This window comes from Ictidomys tridecemlineatus, chromosome 11 (genome assembly GCF_052094955.1).
Source record: "Ictidomys tridecemlineatus isolate mIctTri1 chromosome 11, mIctTri1.hap1, whole genome shotgun sequence".
Classification (NCBI taxonomy): Eukaryota; Metazoa; Chordata; class Mammalia; order Rodentia; family Sciuridae; genus Ictidomys; species Ictidomys tridecemlineatus.
This window is the reverse complement of record NC_135487.1, coordinates 14,235,941-14,254,627: the sequence shown is the minus strand read 5'-3', so window position 1 is coordinate 14,254,627 and position 18,687 is coordinate 14,235,941. Positions and strand designations below refer to the sequence as shown.

The window sequence follows — 18,687 nt, the reverse complement described above, 5'->3', positions numbered from 1 at the left end:
TAGTCCTTGTACTTTCCTAGGCAGGATTTGAAAGGCCTCCAGGGGTGGGGTGGGCCCATGGTGAGCAGGTGACACTCCAGGAGTCTCTCCAGAGCCTCAGCATCTTCCTCTTGCTTTGTTCCACCAGCACCACTCAAAATGCCATCCGGGGTTGGCAGCACCAGCAACATTGCAAATCCAGGAGTCGGGCCCCAGAACACTGAACAGGTGACACATCCACAGGCCACTCCTGTGTTCCTAGAAGTTTGAGGCACCTTGGGCTAGAGTTTTTCATCTATAGCTGTAGGCGCTTCCCCCAAGAAATTCAGACCGGAAGGAGCGAGTGCTTGATCCCTGTCAGCTTTTCCTGCTTGTGGAGAGGTGGGACGAGGCTACTTTGCTTTCCTCTAAACTCTTCTCCTTTGGGATGAGAGTCTTGGCCAGGTACCATGGCCCTGGTCCCTGCCTCCTGTAGGACTGAACTTGGGCCTGCATGTCTCAGATCCTGCAGAAGCTGACTAAGGATTGCTGAAGACCTGGGATCTTTTTCTTAATGAAATGCAGTCCCTGTGGCTGGGAAAACAGAGTGGGAGGTGGGACTGGCAGTCACTTCTGGCTAGTCCACCTATGCTCAATAAATATACTGAATACATGTCTTGTGTCCTTTCCCTTTCCTGGGCTTTGTGACCTTGGAGGCCCGGTCAGCTTGGCTGCTGATAAGAAACAGTTGATAAGGAGGAGGTTTGTCTCCCCTCTTACAGCCTATTTCTCCAGTTATTAGAAAAATGGGGTAAGAGCCAGAGATCGAAAGGATTCCCCTCAAATGAGTGGTCTGTGAGTTGATTGTGTTCTTAGGGGTACCAGCCACACCCTTTTACCTGGTGTCCCCCACAGCTGTAGCCTTAGAGGCTGCTGTGTTTCCTGGCTTCCTCTGGGGTTCCGCCTTGGAGGGGAGCTCAGTGGAGGAAAGAAGAGGTGTGTGTCGGTGGGCTCAGAACCCCTGGCTCTGTTGGCCTTCAAAGAGAAGAGTCCGTGAGTGACCTGGCTCAAGTGTCTGCGTTGCTGCTCACTTGCCTGGTGACCTTGGGCTGGTCTCTTCCCCTCTCTTGTCCTCGGAGGTCAGTCTGGGGTGGTCTCTGCAGCCCTTTCCTGCTTGGGTTCACACCTTGTGCTGCGGCCACCTCCCTCCGGCTGCCTCCCCTCCACCTCAACAGAGCTCACTCTGCGAGGCTCCGCGCGCGCGTTACCGGGTTAGGCTGGGGCGGAGGCGCGCCCGGAGAAGGTCTGGAGCTGTGGACCGGCTGGCCAGGTCAGTGCGCAGCCTCTGCCAGGACACGCAGCAGGCGCGCGGATCCGAGGCCGTGCGGGCCGCGAGCCTCGCGCGGCCAACCCCGCGCGTCTCTTCCTCTCACCCTCCCCAGCAGGCGTGGGGCTTAGGCGTGTCCCCTGCCTCTCGGATCGCCCCCACTTGCCCCAGAAGTTGTCCCTGTCCCCTTGAAGCAAAGGCTGTTGGCCAGGGCACCCAGGCCCCGTCGCTGCCTAGCTGAGTCCTACCGCTGTCTGGTCCTCAGTTTCCCCACCTGTAAGATGGGGGCGCCCAGCGCCCACCTCCGCGAGCTGCGGCCAGGAGCGCGCGGCAGGGTGGGGGCCTTCCCGCCGCTCTCGCGCCCGCGGCTCGGGCTCCGCAGTGAGGGGGGAGCGGCGCCGGGGAAGGAGCGCTCCGCGGTCACGTGACGTCCCCCTCCCCGAACTGCGGCGGCGGCGGCGAGCGCCGACCGCGTCCGGGCAGAGCTGCAGCGGCTGCCGCGGGCACCGGAGTGCCGAGCCAGGACGCCCCCGGCCCAGGCCCGCGGTGAGTGCGCCGCGCCGGCCGCGGTCCCGGGATGGGGAAGGGGACAGAGGTAGCCCGAGCTCCCCTCGGCCAGCGCCGGACCCTGCGCGGCGGGCTGGACCGGAGGGGGCGAGCGGGTGGGGACCCGGTCCCCGAGGGGCGCGGGGAGGGCGCCGCCGGGTTTGACAGCGGCCGCGAGAGGCCTGGGCAGAGCCCGCGGGCCGCGGCTGGGGCTCGGGTTGCGCCCTGGTGGCCGGGGGTCCTGCCTTCCTCTCTCCCTGCCGCGGGGGCGCCTTGGGTTTCGAGGAGGGTCTGCGGTAATTTGGGCGCGTTTCCTCCCTCCCTGGGGAGGGCCCGGGCCGGAGAGTCCCCTCTGCGGGAGGCGCTCGGTCCTCAGTGAAGGGAAGTGGGGGTCCTCAGGTCCAAGGACCCGGAGCCCAGAGGGCCGCGATGTCCTTGCACCCCCCAGGGAGAGCGCGCATTTTCCCCGCCCCCTGTCTGACCCTCCGCGAGCCGGGCACACGCGTCACGCAGTCGGGCGCCCCCTCGTCGCCTCCCAGGCTCAGCAGAATCTGAGGACTCAGTGGGAAATCACAGGGCGGTCCCCGTGCCCTGCAGGCGCATTAATGCCATCCACGGGATGCTGGGGCTTGAGGAGGAAACCTCGCATACAACAAACTCATTCACCTCAAAACACCCACTCCAAAGCTCCGGATGTCATTGACCCCCAGCCCCACCCCCAGAAGTTCTGGCCCCAGCAAGTGCTTGACCACTGAGTCTTTGTTGGGGTCAGAGCACAGACCTGGGGTGGGTTCAAGAAGGACAGCCACCTTTCCCGTGGCACTTTGGCACGGGTCCCTGTGCTTCCTTCTCCTCCCTGTCAAAGTCAGAGGGTCAGACCCCTGGTGGCCAGCAGGCCAGGGGGCCAGCAGGCGAGGAAGACAAGAGGAAGGGAGGTGAAGGGTACAAATTCTTTCCCAAGGGAGGCTGGGGCCCACACTCGGATCCAGAGGGCGGTGACCCTTCTTCCTGAGGGTATTTGGTAGAGGAAACTGGGGGCAGAGGTGGCCTTGAGTTTCCTAGTTAATGAGCAAGAACTTTGGCCAAAGGTATCCCTGATCTGGTGCCTAGACGGGCACAGTGAGGAGGTGGTGGCCAGACCCGCGGCCCCTAGGTCTCCCCTTTCCCCTTTCACGACCTCAGCCTGGCTCAGAGGCCCTCTGGCAGTTGAAGCGTCTTGGCAAGGGGTGTGCCTTGGAAAGGATTCCAGGTTTAGGATCAGTCCTCAGGTGGCAGCCGGCACCTTCCCTATCCACAGCAGCATTTCAAGGTGTGGGCCAAGGTCTCCGTGGCACAAATGAGAAACCGAGGCTCAGAGAGGCTGAGTTCACTGAGTCACCTGCTGCCGTTACAGTTACAGTTCTCTGACTCCTGTTCCAAAGGTGGATCTCCACAGCCACAGGGTGGAGAAGGGTCTCTGATGGCTGGAATGGTCACAGTGACCTGTTCCCCTTTGCTTTCTGGGGGGCGGGTACCTCTGGAAGGAGGTGGGGAAATGGACTGGCTTGGCCGGAAGGTTTGGAAGCTGTGCTTGTTTTGCTGTCCCCTCCCATAGCCATGGTGAAGTCCCACCCTGGGCCCTTCCCAGATCACTGCCTTCTGGGCAAAGCCCTTTTCCTTCCCTCCTGGCCAAGTCCCTGCCTGGCAGGGGTCTCAGGAGGCACCACCCTTCACCCAGGGCTCAGGAGGATTCTCCTCTAGAGAGCTACAGGTCTCCTTCTGGCCTCAAGGTCTCTTACTCCAGACTCAGAGGCCCCTGCAGACGTGGAGCGAGGGAGCCCTGAGCCTCTGCCCGCCACCTCCTGCCCCTGACCAGCTGTCAAGATCCCAAGCTGGGAGGACCTCTGTCTTCCTCGCCACCTGCCTGTCTGCGGAGCCTTTGTCCTGGCTGTCAGAGGTGGCTGAGCAGCCACACACGCTGCACACGACAGCCGGAGACCCGCACAGACTGGACACAGACGCAAACACGGTTTGACTCACAAATACCCCGAGACCCAGACACAGGGACACACAGACGCACCCGGGCCAAGACCCCCGCCGCCTGCCCGACCCCTCGCACACCAGAGACGCGCCCCCCAGCCCGTGTGCACGCGGCCGGGGTGGTTGACAGCAAGAGGAAGAGGGCCCTGGGAGCCCTCACCCCGTGGCTCTCGCTTCTTTGGCCTCCCCCACTACGCAGGCGTGATAGATGCACACGCAGGAAGAACACGAGGAAGCCCCACGCCCTAAAAAATGAACCTGGCAGACATGCTCCTGCACCCACCTACACCCAGGCCACCATGGGTGCACACATGCGTGCATTACGTCAGCTTCCTGCGTGTGGGATGTGAATACCTCATGGCCCCTCTGAACACCCCAGCAGAGCCTCACCTCCATCCTCTGTGGTGCTTTATGTGAATCCGGCTTGGCTGCCCTGAGGGTGATTCTCCCTCAATAGCCCCTTCTCTCCTGCCCTCCCCACCGCCTGTCCATGAAGAGGCCAGTGCAGGGGTCCCTCCCAAGACAGGACACTCCCAGCCCCCAGGCTCCATGCAGTCCTGGGGTTCCTTTCCTTTGCAGCCACCTGACCACGTCCTGGCTTCCGTTCTACCCTCCCAGCAAGGTTGGGGACCAGCTGGTGTGAATGGGGGGATCTGCTCACCTCATCACACAGCAGAGCTGCTGCCAAGCAGGGACGGTGAGGGACCCTGGGCCCCTCCACGCTCACTTGGGCCCTCACCCTAGGCTGGCCAGTGTGCTGAGTCTCGGTCCAAGCCTGGCCCTGACTTATTGGCTGTGTGGCCTGAGCCAATCATTTTCCCTCTCTGGGCCCAGCTCCAGCTCTGGGAGGCAGCTTGGTCCAGCTGGGGAGGGAGGCAAGTCAGAGGTGTGAGGTGTCAGCCCCGAGCCAAAACGGAAAGGAATTTTGGCTCAGGTGAGCGAGCAGCAGCACCGCATGGGACATGGCCGAGGACTTCCTGCAGACTGGAAACTCTCGGTCCCCGCTAGGTCAGGCAGGGCGGCCAGGCCTGGGACTTCCAGGAAAGCCCCCTAGAGTGAATGAACCCCAGGAAGAGGGGAACCCAAGGCCAGGGCCTGCAGTTGTAGTTTACATCTGTGGGTATTTTTATCCTTCAAAATGTGCTCTATTTTTAGGGCTAAAGACTGGCATTTGTAAGCATGACTCAGAGAGGAGGAAAGAAGCGGCTGGGGGACACCCCAAAACAGGGGTCCCACTGGGATAACCAGCCTACAGGAAGAAAGGAAGCAACATAAGATCTATCTGCCTGTAGTGTGCTGGCCATGCTGGGGGCCTCGCCTGCACACTTCACTCTGCATTTAATGATCATGTAGTATGTCCCAGAGACTGTGACTGGCACTGGGGACACCGGAGCTGTGGCGTTCATTGGCCCCTACCATAGCCTGCGTGGTATGTGTCACTGTGCCATGTCTCAGATGAAGAGAGGCTCACGCTGCCAGTAATATCTCTGCCAACACGAGACCATCCTTTCTTGGGTCCCCTTTGGGAGGAGGCAGAACCGAGTTCTTTTTAACTTGGCCGCTGACGAACTGTGCAACTTGGGCAAGTTGCTCCTCTCCCTGAGCCTCTGTTTCTTTTGTCTGTAGAGTAGGGATCATGGTACCTACATGATGGGTTTTTTTTTTTTAAGGTTTAAAAAGATTATTTGGAGCTGGGCATGGTGGCACATACCTGTAATCCCAGCGACTCTGGAGGCCAAGGCAGGAGGATCATGAGTTCAAAGCCAGCTTCAGCAACTTAGCAAGGCCCTAAGCAACTTTGTAAGACCCTGTCTCTAAATAAAATATAAAAAGGCCTGGGGATGTGGCTCAGTGGGTAGCGCCCCCCAAGTTCAATCCCCAATACAAAAAAAAAGACTAACATAGGTCAGTACCCAAGATCAGTTAGTACCCAACTCATTGTGGGTTTTTGGTCCAGTCTTAATGGGCTAGGAGACATCAGGAATCCAAGTCCAAATCAGGCCTGGTGGTGCACACCTGTAGTCCCAGCTACTTGGGAGGCTGCGATGGGAGGATCACTTGAGCCCATGAGTTTGGATTCTGTCTCAAAAAAAAAAAAAAAATGCAGTTTTTGCCGTGTGACTTTGAACAAGTGACCTGCTGTCTTGAGCCTCATACCCTCACCACAGATCGGGGATGGAGGGCTGATGAGCTCTTATTTGCCTGTCTACCTGGGAGTGTTGTTTGTGAGGTCAGACATAGGAACTGCTTTAAAAAAACCCAGAGCTGTACCCCGAGAAAAACACAAGAGTGCACAGAAGGCCAAACAAACACCAGGAAAATCTGGAGAAAAATCTTTTTTAAAAAACTTCAAAAATTTATTTATAGCAAGAAAAAAAAATAAGTCTTTTCATCAATGTTTTGGGGTAATGAGAATTTTTTCCATGACTTCACGTTTCCAAGGTGGTTGGCAGTGGGGTTATTTATCCCCCGAGGAGTCACGGGCACATAGTAGGTGTTCAATAAATGGTATGTGGTCATTGGTAGGACTGTGCGTTCCATGGAGAGACATGAAAGCATTCCTGGTGGTGTGACCAGCTCTGGCTTGGGCATAGACTGGGAGGTGGCCGTCAGGACACTGGTGTGGTCTTAGTGAAAGGTGTGAGTGTCCAGGCCTTGAATACTAGGCGAAGTAGTTGGCGTTTCCCTGGGAGTCAGTGAGGGATCCATCAGAGGGACCATCTGTTCTCTGCAGGTGGACCGTGGGTACCTGTCAGGCCCACTAGCCAGGAATGAGGAATCAACCTGCTCAGTCCTGGGCCCGACCTCTGTTGGGTAAATAAGGCCACATCGCCCATCTCCCTGGGCCTCCTCTTCCCTGAGTGTGCAAGGGAGAGGGCTCCAGCATCTTCCATCTGTGATGTTCCCACCAGGGAACAAGTTGCTCTGAGCCAAGACCCAGCCCTATGGTCTACACAGCAAGTCAGGCCCTCGTGCTCCTCCCTGGCCCTGCCCCTCTAGCGGGGGGCAATGGCCCAGTCTCCGTGGCCTCCTGGCCTCTGTGCCGGGGGTGGAGGACTGGCTCTTGCAGCAACTCCAGTGAGCCGAGCTGGTGGTGGTGCTGCGCGGTCCTCGGGTGCGTTGCGTCTCTGGGGTAATCAAGACGTTTCTTGCTCACTGCTCCTGGGGCTCCCCTGAGAGTTTGGGACTGCTGGCAGACCGCAGGGGGACAGTGGGTGAGGAGCAGACACCTGAGCACTGGAGAGGCCGTGGCCTCCTCCAGGCCACAGGAGCCACGCGCGTCTGTGGCCAGGTTGCTGGAGGAAGCAGAGGGAAAGGTGGGGGTGGCCCTTGAGCCCTGGGCCCGAGTGTGTGAGGGAGAGAGGCCGACTCAGCTCGAGGACAGCCCTCTCCAGGCTCCACTCCTGAGCCGGGTTACAGGGGACCTGGGGGACTTCTCTCTGCCGAGGAGCTCGGGGCTGGCCCTGCGGGGGCAGCTCTCGTCTCTGGACAGTGCCAGGTGCTGGCGGATGCCACCTGGCTGCCACCTCTTCCCTGGCCTCGGAGGTCCAGAAAGAGGCCACATACCCCAAAGACGGCCGCAGACCCTCATGCCAGCCCAGGTGGCAGGCTCAGGAGGCCACCTCTCTAGACTCTGGGTAGGCGGTTTGAGCCTTGCCCTGTTCTCACCTGCCTCTGCCGGAGGTGACAGTTTGCCCAGGTGCACAGGCCCACCTTCAGGGCTGCCCTCTCCAGGGCTTCCGGCCCCCAGAGACAGGGCTGGGCGGAGCCCCAGGACAGAGTCCCCTCCTGTCCCAGGCTCCAGGCCCGCAGCCCTCCTTGGCTGGAGAGGGGGCCTCTGAAGGGCAGAGAAGCCTGGGCTCTGCTCCCTGCCCTGGGCGCTCAGGGATCCCGGGAGGATTCTGGTGTGGGGAGAAGCAGCAGCAGCGCTAGGCTGAGCGCCAGAGCCCAGATGGGGCGTGAACCGAGCACTGCTCGAGTGTGCCGGGCCTGTGGCGGGCACTATGTGTGGACCCCTCCCATTTACTCCCCAGAGCAACTGTTATTAGCAACCATGAGAAGCTCAGAGAGGTTAATAGCCTGTCCAAGGTCACCCAGCTGGTGAGAGACTGGGGCTGAGTTTTGAATGAAGGCTGTTGGATTCACTTTTAACCACTTCCCTGCACCAGTGTGCAATGAGATGAGGAGGGGAAGGGCCTAGGGGGTGGAAGCAGTTCCGGGTGGGGCTGTGGCCCTGGGGACAAGGCTGCCCCAGGAAATCTGGGGATCTTTCCTTCAGTTCTGCCCATCAACCTGTCACTGCCAGCATGGAGGAGGGGGTGTTCCCACGACAGGGAGGAAGGTGGGCATCACTGGGCATCCCAGAACCTCTTCTGATACCTGCCCTGCCCCCCCAGACCTCAGAACCAGCAGCACTCTGAGGTGCGGTGAAGCCCCAGAGCCACATCCTACGGGCCCAGGGCGGTGCCATGGCTCAGGGGAAGAGCCGTGGATTTGGAGTCCAGTATCCATGTCAGCTGTGTGCCCCCAGGCCCACTGCCCCGCCTCTCTGGACCTCAGTTTTCTCAGCCACAGAATGGGGGAAGGGAGAATAGCATCTCGGAGAGGAGTCCTGCCAGCCCCCTGGGCTCTGGTACAACCCAGAAAAGCCCTTTGTGAATTGCTACCATCAGGCATAATCATAATAATTATTATCTGTAAAATGAGGAGGTTGGACCAGCTGATCTCCGTGGGCTCCTCTCCAGCTCGGATGCGGAGGATTTCTCGGGTTTCGGAGCTGGGAGTTCGCACAGACAGCGCCGGCTGGGAGAGGCCAGGGTCAGTGGGAACCTCTCCAAACCTCCTCCTTCATCCTCTTCCCCATCCCAGCCCAGGCTGCTGGGTCCCAGGGGTAGGAGTTTGAGCTGCACCCCTGCCCCTTCCTGAGAGGCTTCCCCCCTGCTTGCCCACACGGGCTGGGCTGCCCACGAAAATCAGAGCAGGAAGGGCCCTTGGAGAGCCCTCGGGCTGGAGAGAAGGAAACCGGGGCCCCACAGGAGTAGGGATCTGCCTGCAAGCACGCTGTGAGCCAGGTGGAGCTGGGCTCCCAACAGCCGGCCTAGGGCACTGGTGGAGGGCTTGTGATGAGGCCCTGGGCCTGACGGGGCGGAGGGTCAGAGGTGAGGCCACCAGGCAGGGAATCCCCAGACACCCACCAGCAATGGCTGCCTCTCCCTTCTCTCATCCTCCATCCAGCCAGACTGGCATTTGTGACCTCTTTCTCTGCCTCTCCTGCTTGCCCAGGCGCACCTGGTTTACCCTGGGGAGAAATGGCGGGGGTGGGGGCATGATGCAGCCGGGGTTCCTGAGCTCTGTGCCCATGGAGAAGACCCTGCTGGCCACAGCTTCAATACCCACCGCGACGCAGGCCTCTGAGGGCGCAAGGCGCAGTGCTGCGCTGTGTGAGCTCCGCTCTGTCAGCGCTCACCCGCAGCCACCAGCTAGAGCCAGCGTTCCCCATGTTCCACTGTGGGCACCGAGCCCCACTCTTGATGCGCCTGTTCCTGTGCCCCTGCCCCTGCCCACTCCGCCCTGCGGTGTCCAGGCCTTGGGACCAGCCTGTGGGATTATGCCTTCGGCACCCTGGTTCCTGGAGGGCAGGGCTTTGGCCAAGCAGAAGTGTCCCTCTCTGCGTTTCCCACTCTGCATCTCAGGAAGGTGCCTTGGGAGGGTGTGAGGTCCCACCCCACCCCACCCCAGCCCTGAGGTCAGGGAGCCTTCTGACCTCTGCAGATACCAGGGCAGAGCGGCCGGGGCAGGGCCATGTGGGTGTCTGACACTTTCTTCTTGGCAGCAGTGTCCCTGACTCAGAGCAGAGTGAGAGCCGCAGAGGTCTTTACAGCCACTGCTATTTCCACCAGCCTCTGGGGAAGCCCCTGGGCACCTCTGTTTCCTCATCTGTGAAATGAGGAAGATGGTTGGACCTAATTTTCATGGGGGACGTGCTGGGCACAGGGCGTCGTCGGAAGCTAGTAGTCGGCTGTTGGTGGTGGACCGGGATGTGCTCCACGGGGACCGAGGTGTCCAGGAGCAGCTCCAGAGCGGGAGCTGCAGTTTGCCAGCCTCGGTTTCCCCATCAGGCCTGGCAGACAGACAGACCTGCCTCATCGGGCTGTTGTGAGGACCGCAGAGGTCCCAGGGCGTGGATGAGGCTCTGTGATCCGTGCACCGAGGAGCTCAGGGCGGGTGGCAGAGGGAGCGGAGGGAACACCGTGGGCGGTGGCACAGGTGCCGCCATTGTGGCTCGCAGGTGTGCCATTGTGGGCCGGGAGAGGCGCGGCGGTTGGTGCGGGCTTGGGAGCCGCCTCCGCGCGAGGGGAGGGGTGAGGGAGCGGGGGTCGGGAGCGAGCTTGCGGCCGAGACGCGGGGCGGCTCCGGGTCCCCACTCTTCAGGGCGAGAGTCTCGGGGCGCAGCCCCGGGGCGCTGTCCCTGGTCCTGGAGCTGGTCCGGCTCTGGGCTGCAGTTCCTGTTTTGGCCAGTGGAGGGCGCCAGGGACCGCGGCGGACTCTAGGCTCGTGTGAGACTGTTTTGAAAAACCTTCTTTATTTTCCTGTAATAATATTCTTTTGTAATAAGCCTACCCACCCACCTAACTTCAAAAACCAACGATATACTCCCCTAAAAAAGGCACAAAGCCGCCTTCTCGCCTAGATGGATGCTCTGGCATGGCTACTTCAAAGGATAGAAAAATGAAAACCAAACGCTTTTACCTATTGCAAAAACACACGTTTCCGCTCAGGAGCGTGAACTCACCACCCACCTACCTGACCTCTAGTTCAGAGCAGCTGAAGTACTTGTATCTCTGAAAATTTTATTATGGATTAGAGCCACAACAGAAAAATACTCACGCAAACCATGAGCTAAGTTCTAGAATGATCTACCCAGGCTGTTAACCCACATGAAGGGCCATGGATACACAAGCCTTCCTCGAGCCAGACTGTCCCTGGCATAGCTTGCTCATTTCCACCCTCTGAATGACAGTGGTGACCCCAAGTAGTTGCTGAGGGCAAAACCACCTTCATATATTCCTGTAATGTCCTTTAGGGGGCAGAATCCACCCCCAAATTGAGAGTCACTGCCAAGGCCACGGTGGGTTTTTTTTTTGTTTGTTTTGTTTTTAATAAATATTGTTTTGGTTGTAGATGGACACAGTACCTTTATTTATTTTTAAAATTTTATGTGGTGCTGGGGATCAAAGCCAGGGCCTCACACATGCTAAGCAAGTGCTCTGCCACTGAGTCACAGCCACAGCCCCAGGGCCAGGGTTTTATGGATGGCGAAGGGCTCACAGAGTCCCAGGCTGGCTGGCTGACTGGGAGGGGTATGTTAAGGGACTGTCCCCTGCCCCCATCTAACAGATGACCAGCAGAGACCAGAAGTGGGAAGCAGATTTCACTAGGAAACATAGCAAGTGGCCGATGGAACCCGGGGCCATACCCACGACTCCTGACCCCTGACCAGGGCTCAGTCAAGCCGGCTGCCCTGGGTGGAACTCTGGATATCAAGCCCAGCCTTGTCCCTCCCTGCTTTGCCCACCTGCCCCTGAAAAAGGAAGGCAGCAGAGGGAGGCTGGCTAGATCCCAGGCTGTGCCATGTGAGGGTGGCCTTGGCCTCTCCTTGCTCTCTTGGGGATATGGTGACTGTATACCCCTCGGATCTACGAAGAGCCATCCTCTCCTACTTTGTTTCCTTCCCTCCCTCCCTCCCTTCCTTCCTTCCTTCCTTCCGTTATGGGACCCAGGGCTTCATGCATGCTGGGCAAGCGCTTTACTGAGCTACATCCCAGCCATCTCCTGCTTCATTTCCTCACAGTCATTAGCTGGGTGCTCTGTGTGTGTGATGTGAGTAAATGTGTGCACTGCGTCCTCTTGTATGAAAATAATACGATCTCAGTAAGGATAAGGATCTGTGATTTCTGTGCATGGATCTGTGGTCCTCAGTGTGTGCTCATGTGCGTGTGCAAACTCAGCCCTGGTCACACACTGACTTGGGACCTGTGGGCATACCTCCATGAGACCTTTGCACATGTGTGTGCATGCGAGTTTGCAGCGTGAGGGCTGACATTCATGTGAGCATATGCACATACCTTTGATTTTACTGCTGTCTCCAGGCACGAGGTAGATGTCCCTATGCATATGCATGGTACCAGGGCCAAGGGCATTTGTGACTCTGGAAAGTTTTCATGCAGCTGTGCACACGGGTCCACCAGAGACTTTGTCTGTCTTGCTCATTCTCTGAGCAAGAGGAAATACCGTGCACACAGCAAGTGTTCAATATGTATTTACTGGGTGATAGAAGGAAGGGGAAAGAGAGAAATGAGTGCATAGTGCATGCCCTGATCTCCAGAAGGACTTGAGGCACACAGTTTGTGTGGAGACCAGAGATACAGGCTCAGGGGTGGGGGTCTGAGTGGGGACATTTACTGTGGTCATTCTGACCAGCCAGATTGTCCTGGTTCCTAAATAGGCAGGGATCTCAGGAACCACTGAGTGGGGTACAGATCTCATTGCCACAGCAGGGAATGGCTGGGGTAGGAACTGCTCCGGGGCAGCTGGCTGCTTGGGGACAGGGTGTGAGCCAAGCCACACCGACTCCTCCCTCCTTTCTAGTGCCTGTGGGGACCCCCCCCCACTTCTCCAGGAGTTCAGGGTTTGCAGTCCCCGGATTGGTGGGTGTGGCTTGGCTGGAAAGGCCCCTGCTAAGGAAGGATAATGAAGCTTCGGGAGCTGGCGGAGTTCTCCCAGGGTGGCACTGGCTTCCGTTCTCTTTAACCCGGCACAGAGAGGGTGGGCGGTTAGGAGAGGAGCAAACTGAGGAACCCTGATGAATGCAGAGCCACACAGGAGCGATTGGACCAGCGCAGGGAGCCCAGGGCTGCCCGTCTCCTGGCCAGGCAGATATCCTGAATGAGAATGACTCTCAGGGGAGGAAGCGCTTGGGGACCCTGGCAATCCCATCTGGAGCCCAGGCCTCACAACCTCCCCTGGCTGCCCCTCCCTCTGCCCTTGCCTTTCAGCTGCCAAGAGCTGGGAAGGGGGAGCTGGAGGCAAGTGGGTGGAAGTCGGAGTTCAAGGTGGGGTGAACTTCAGAAGGGAGCTCTGCAGCCCTGCACCCCTCCGCCCCCCCTCGTCCTCACACGGCTGGGCACGTGGCTGAAGAACCTGAACAAATCCAGGAGGCGGAGAAGGGGAGCTAACTTCTCGAGGAAGGCCGGGACCCTGGAGGGCAGCCGGCTCCAGGGGGAGTCAAGGCAGAAGGGGGCTGCGTGCGCCTCACCCCCAGCGATGGCAACGACTTCCCAGTGCCAGTCTGCAAACATCCACGTCGGTGGGTGTGAAATAATGTGTTTGTGGTCACAAAGCCAGGAAGCACCACAGTCTGCCCCAGGGCAGGTCCCTTAGTAAGCAGCCCCTGTGCGTGTGTGTCTGTGTGGTGCACAAGCCTGTTTATCCGTTTGTCTGTCTTGGAGGTGGCTCCACTTGCACGCACATAGATCTGCCCAATTCTTTCCATCATCTGCAGGATTCTGTCCGGTGTAAATGGAACTTAATTTATTTATCAAGGTGCCTCTGGATGGCCATTAAGTTTGTTTTGGAATTCTTATTAATAAACCTCTGCTAGCCTTACAGAAATGGCAATTTCATAAGTTAAGCCCAACACCAATGTTGCTGCGGCAAACGTCTTAACCAGCACATGCCAGATACGATTCTCAGTGCTTTCTGATTCACAATTAATTTAATACTTGGCAAAACCCTTAGAAGCAGGTATTTTCATCCTCGAACCTACTTTGCAGATGAAGAAACTGAGGCACAGAAAGATTAAGTAACTTTCCCGGGTCACACAGCTGACAAGTGGGAGCACTGGGGTTTGAACATGCAAGGGTTCACGAGGATGAGGAGGTAGCGCCCACCTCTCTCCCTCATCCTTGGCTTTTGGTCTCGGGGCTCATGTGCTGTGAGGAGGAGGGTAGATTCTTGGAGGGGTCTTGCAGGTTGGGGAGGCACATTTAAATTCTGCTGCCATCGGAGGGGCCAGGACTTGGCCAGGAAGTGTCCTGTGCATCTCTGGCTGAGGGAACGTGACCCCCATTAACCACCCCACCCCCACCCTTGCCAAGGAGGCAGCTGTGCTGGCCACAACCCAGAGGCTGGAGTCCACACTGGGCTCTTTGTCCTCGGTGGGAACCCTGCGGCCCCCTTGGCCCCTCTCAAGGGCCCACTGTCCCAGCACCAGTGGGGCCTCCCAGGGGCCAGGCCTGGCTGGGAAGCTTGGCATGTTGGGGCTCCTTGGCCTCCCTGCCAGCTGGGCCTGCAGAGTCCACTCGGGAGTCACTCGCTCTGAAGCGAGCCTGGCGAGGCTGTGGCCATGTGCACGGGGGTGCAGCGGCCCACATGGGGCTGGAGGCTTGGGCCCCAGGCCTAGCACTGTGTGCACCCCCAGAACCCAGGCCTGGCTCTGGATCCTCTTGCACCCCACCCAGCCCCTCTCTGGAAGCCTCTGCAGCTTCCACTTGGGAAGGAAAGAAGGAGGGACTTCCTCAGCCTCAGGTGAACCTGGGGCTCCCAGAGCCTCTCAGGAGGCCCCCTGACCGCCCTGCGCCGAGGGGGCTTCCCACTGCAGGGTTCTGCCCCACCCCCAGTCTGCAGCCTGGCCCAGCGCTGGCTCCAGAGCACCCTGACAAGGGGAAGCCGGATGCTCCTCTGAAGGCTGAAAGCTGAGGCCGGTGGGTCTAGAGGTGAGGAACCCCGGAGAGGGCTCCTTACCCCCCAGAGTGCACCGGTCATGGTGGGAGCAGGAGGGGGCTGCAGCAGATCCCCAGGTCTGGCAGAGCTGCCTGCCCCTGCCTGGGCCAGGAAGACTGTGGAGCCCTGTCCCCACAACTGTCGTTTCCCAGGGGAAGACGGTGCTAACCAGGCCCAGGCCCTGCCCCTGGGACCCTCTCACTCTTCCTCCCTCACCCCCACTGCCCTTCCCTCCAGGTTCTTTAAACAGAAAGCCCCATGGAAACCCTCAAGGACCTAGAAACCGCCCTCTATGGGAGAGCTTTTGCTGGTGGGGTTGGAAAGTCCTGAGGGCAGGGCTGCTGTCCCCGTGTCAGCTGACCCATCTCCACTCGGATGGGAGCACAGCTCTTGTGTTTGTTGAATGAATGCACAAATGCCCGCGGGTTTTCAGGACCAGCTCAGTTCTGCTTCCAAAGGTTGGATGGGGACCTGGGCTAGAAGAATTTTCAAGAGAAGTGGGGCGTCTGCACTGTTCCCCTCTGCTCCTCCTTGTCACCAGGGCCCGGGGGTTCTTAAGGAGGGGATGAGGTGGGCAACAGAAGGGCTACTTCCTTTCCCTCCTTCGCTGATTCTAGACCTGAAGAGCCTGTCTGACCCGGGTGCGGCACTCGGCCTTGGCTGTGTGTCACTGTCGGTGCCTTAACTCGGCACCTCATAGCAAGGACCCTAGGAGGCAGGCGGATCAGGCCCACGTGACAGATGAGAAATTCGCGGCATCTGCCCACGGGGCAGACCACTTTTCACGCTGGATACCGAGTTCTTGCTGGGCCCGCTGTGACTGTCCCCTCCGAATGACGGGGTCCGGCCCGCCCACAGAGCGCGGTGGCCTCCAGAGGGGACCCAAGAGGGCCCGCAGCCGGTGTCCCTCTGTCGGCTGGGCGCTGGCCCCGGTGGCGAGGGGTGGCGGCCACCGTCTCGGAAAGCCCCGCGCACCCCGCCGGCGGCTAAGGGCGGCGCAAACAAGCGGCCCTTTCTGCGCCCGCGGCCGGGCAGCTGGACCGCGGCGGCGGGGGCGCGGACGGCCCGGGGCTGCGCGGGGCGGGGCGCCGTTGCCAAGGTGACCGGCGCGGAGGGGCGGGCGGCGGCGGCGGCGGCGGCGGCGGCACCATGAGCGGCCGCAAGCGCAGCTTCACCTTCGGCGCCTACGGCGGGTAGGTGCGCGGGGCCGCGCGCTGCGGGCCGCGCCTGGGTCCCGGCGGGGCCGGGCGTCCTGGGGCTGAGCGTGCGCTCGCGTGTGCGGGGCGCCGGGTGCGCGCACCGCTCGCTGTGTTGGTGAGCGCGGGTGTTTGCGCGCGTGTTCCGGTGCGTGTCCGCGCGCACAGTGGGACGCGAGTGTAGAGGCGGCCTCGGATCGCAGGGTGCCAGTGGGACGAGTGGGGACCCAGGCTGAGCCTGGGTGTGTGCGTGTGCGCTCGCACGTCTGGGTGCACGCACAGGTCTGTGGGGTGGCCGTCAGCCAGGGCGACGCCAGCTGGGGCTCCCACTCTGCCTCCAGCTGCGGGACATCCAGAAGCCATCTACAGCGGCCCACCCCGCGCACCTGTGCACCCCGACTCAGCCCCCTGGTCCTGGGACACCCCCTTTCCCCAGGGCTGCTTGCCGCCTGGGCCTGGAGGACTGCCAGGGAGACGAGTGGCAGCTAGGCCACCTTGGGGTCACTACCCCTCCTGACTCTGAGGGCTCACCTCAGTGGGGTGCAGAGGTGGGATGGGGGAATGCTTGCCTCGGGCAGAAAGTTAGCAAATTGGAAGGAAGAGGGCTACACAGACTGGGCCCGGAGAACCTCCCCAGCCAGCCGAGGGGCTGTGTGACCTTGGCCAGGCCCTGGCTCCTGGTGTGGAGTACTCTGGGCCCCTGCAGGAATGCCACTGGGACCCAGCTGGACCTCTGGCTGTGGGATTGAGTCAAGTGTCTCCCCACCCTGGTAGCTTAGCCTCCAGGGGCCCGGCTGAGCGTGGGGCTGTGGGCTCCCTCTCCGGGACCGCGCTCCCTCTCAGGTGGAGAGAGGAGGCTGGGCTGGGCCTCCAAGCATCCTGGTCCGCAGACGCAGAGGGGCAGCCCAGGGGGTGTGAGTGACCCTGGATGAGTCCTGGCCTCTGTGGCCTCACCCCCCCCGCAGCACAGTTCGCTCTCCACATTATCTGCCCCCTGGAGCCCCCAATCCTGCGTCCGCAGAAGACACCCCCCAGCTGGAGGAGTCCGGTCTGGGGCTCCCTTTCCATTCCCCTGTTGCCTCGGGGTAGAAGGCAAGAGTTGTTTGTTGTCTCAACAGCTGCCCAACCCCTGGGCCCCCAGCTGGTCAGGAGGGCGGTCCCTCCAGCCCCATCCCCCCAAGCCCAAGGTGCCCTTAGAAGGAATGGGGACCAGAGTCTGGGAGACACACTCTCCTGGTGGCTGGACCCACGGGGCTTGGGAAAACAGAGCCTTAGGTGCCCCTGAACTCTCGCGGGTCGGGTGTGTCGGAGGAGGGGAGGGGAGGGAGGTCCTCCCGCACTGTCCCTGGGTAGAGATGAGGAAGAAAACGCAGGTTCAGAAAGGTCAGTGAGTCACTGAAGGTCAGTGTAACAGCATAAGGTTGTAAAAATCAGCAGAGGGACGCAGGCCGCAGTGGCCTGGAGCAGGCGTGGCCACCTTCCTGCCTGCTCAGGTCGGTTCTGAGCCGTCTGAGATGCTCTAAGCTCGCCCTGCCCCTCCCCCACACCCCAGCTTGGCCTCCAACCTGTCCTAGTCACCTTCCTGTCCCGGGGCTACCCTAGCTGCCCCTGCCTCTTTTCCTCACTCTGTGACCCCCACACCTGCCCATGTCCCTAAACGGCCCAAGGGAGATGGTGACAGCAGGGACACTCTCAGAAGCACAACCTCCTCTGGTCCCGGTGGGCAGGGTGGCATGAGCTGGGCCTGGTGTGCAGGGCAAGGCTGGTGACGGGGACGGCCCCTCACAGCTGTCCCACTTGCTGTGTTTCAGGGTGGACAAGTCCTTCTCCCCTTGCCGGAGCGTGTGGTGAGTACTGGGGACCTTCAGGAGGGTCTGGGCTGTCTGACTCCTGGGGAAACCCCAATCCACTCATGTCCCCATAAAGCCAGGCCAGATCCGCTGACCCTCCAGACGTCTTCTCAGGCCACGGGACTGGGAGACCTTCCCCCTGGTACCCACACCTTGTGCTCCGTAGTGCAGCTCAGCCTTGGAGTCAGATAGATCAGGCTCCCATCTAGTTCTGCCACTGCCTGTGTGACCTTCCGTGATTCGTGAGCCCCTCCGAGCCTCAGTTGTCTCATCTGTGAAATGGGGGTTAAGATGTTTCTGCAAGGGCAAGTCTGTAAAAGTCAAGCAAACAAACCAGGCCTGGCATGTTGTAGGCCTCACTAAAAGGGATCCTTCCTTGTCCTCCTCTTCAGTCCTTCCCACCTCAGGATGGCTCCTGGCTGGCCTGGGGGTGCCCTTAGCTTTTCCAGTAACTCCCTAACCCTCTAGTGCCACCCGGTACCCAGGCCTCAGACCCCGTCCTGCATCTGAGGATTCCCTTGTTCTGGAGGAGGGAAGAAGGGAGGCAGCTGCACCCGCAGCTTCTCCGACACCAAGAGGCTGTGCTGGGGGAGCAGCCCCACCCCAGGATTCACTGCAGCCCGGCCGGATGCTCTGCAGGTGGGCACCTCCGGCCCAGCCAGCTGCTCCTGCTGCCACTTTGCCCCATAGGAGGGACCCCCACTAGCTCCTGTCCTGCTTCCTGGCCCTGCTGAGAGCATCCTGGGGTTTGCAGGTCTGGCCGAAGATTCCCATTTGGCATCGGTGCCCCCCACAGTCCCCTGGGAGGCCACACACAGCAGGCGTGTCCAGGCGGAGCTCCAGGGTGGCCTTTTCATTTCCCTTTGATGCTCCCTGTGCAACCTGGGGCCGGTTTCTCTCCCTCTCTGGGCTCTCTCTCCCGCTGCCATGCCCAGTCAGTTTGAGACAGTGTGCTGTGCCCGGGGCAGGGTGGCAGGGGCGCTGCAGAGGCGAGGAAGGCGCCCCCTTC

General features: G+C 60.2%; 1 protein-coding gene across 10 annotated transcripts in view; it reads left to right on the top strand.

Annotated features, from left to right (window-relative positions):
- Positions 1 to 1,705: 1,705 nt before the first annotated feature.
- Rap1gap (RAP1 GTPase activating protein) overlaps positions 1,706 to 18,687 on the top strand; it is a 56,477-nt gene continuing 39,495 nt past the window's right edge. For 4 of the 10 annotated variants that reach the window (XM_078025532.1, XM_078025530.1, XM_078025529.1 and 1 more), the window contains exons 1-2: positions 15,701 to 15,825; positions 17,640 to 17,675. In XM_078025532.1, the coding sequence (XP_077881658.1) occupies positions 15,782 to 15,825; positions 17,640 to 17,675 (80 nt within the window). In that variant the 5' untranslated portion in view covers positions 15,701 to 15,781. Of the gene's footprint in view, positions 1,832 to 15,699; positions 15,826 to 17,639; positions 17,676 to 18,687 lie in introns of those variants that run through there. The other 6 variants (XM_078025534.1, XM_078025533.1, XM_078025531.1 and 3 more) reach the window with 4 other exon arrangements.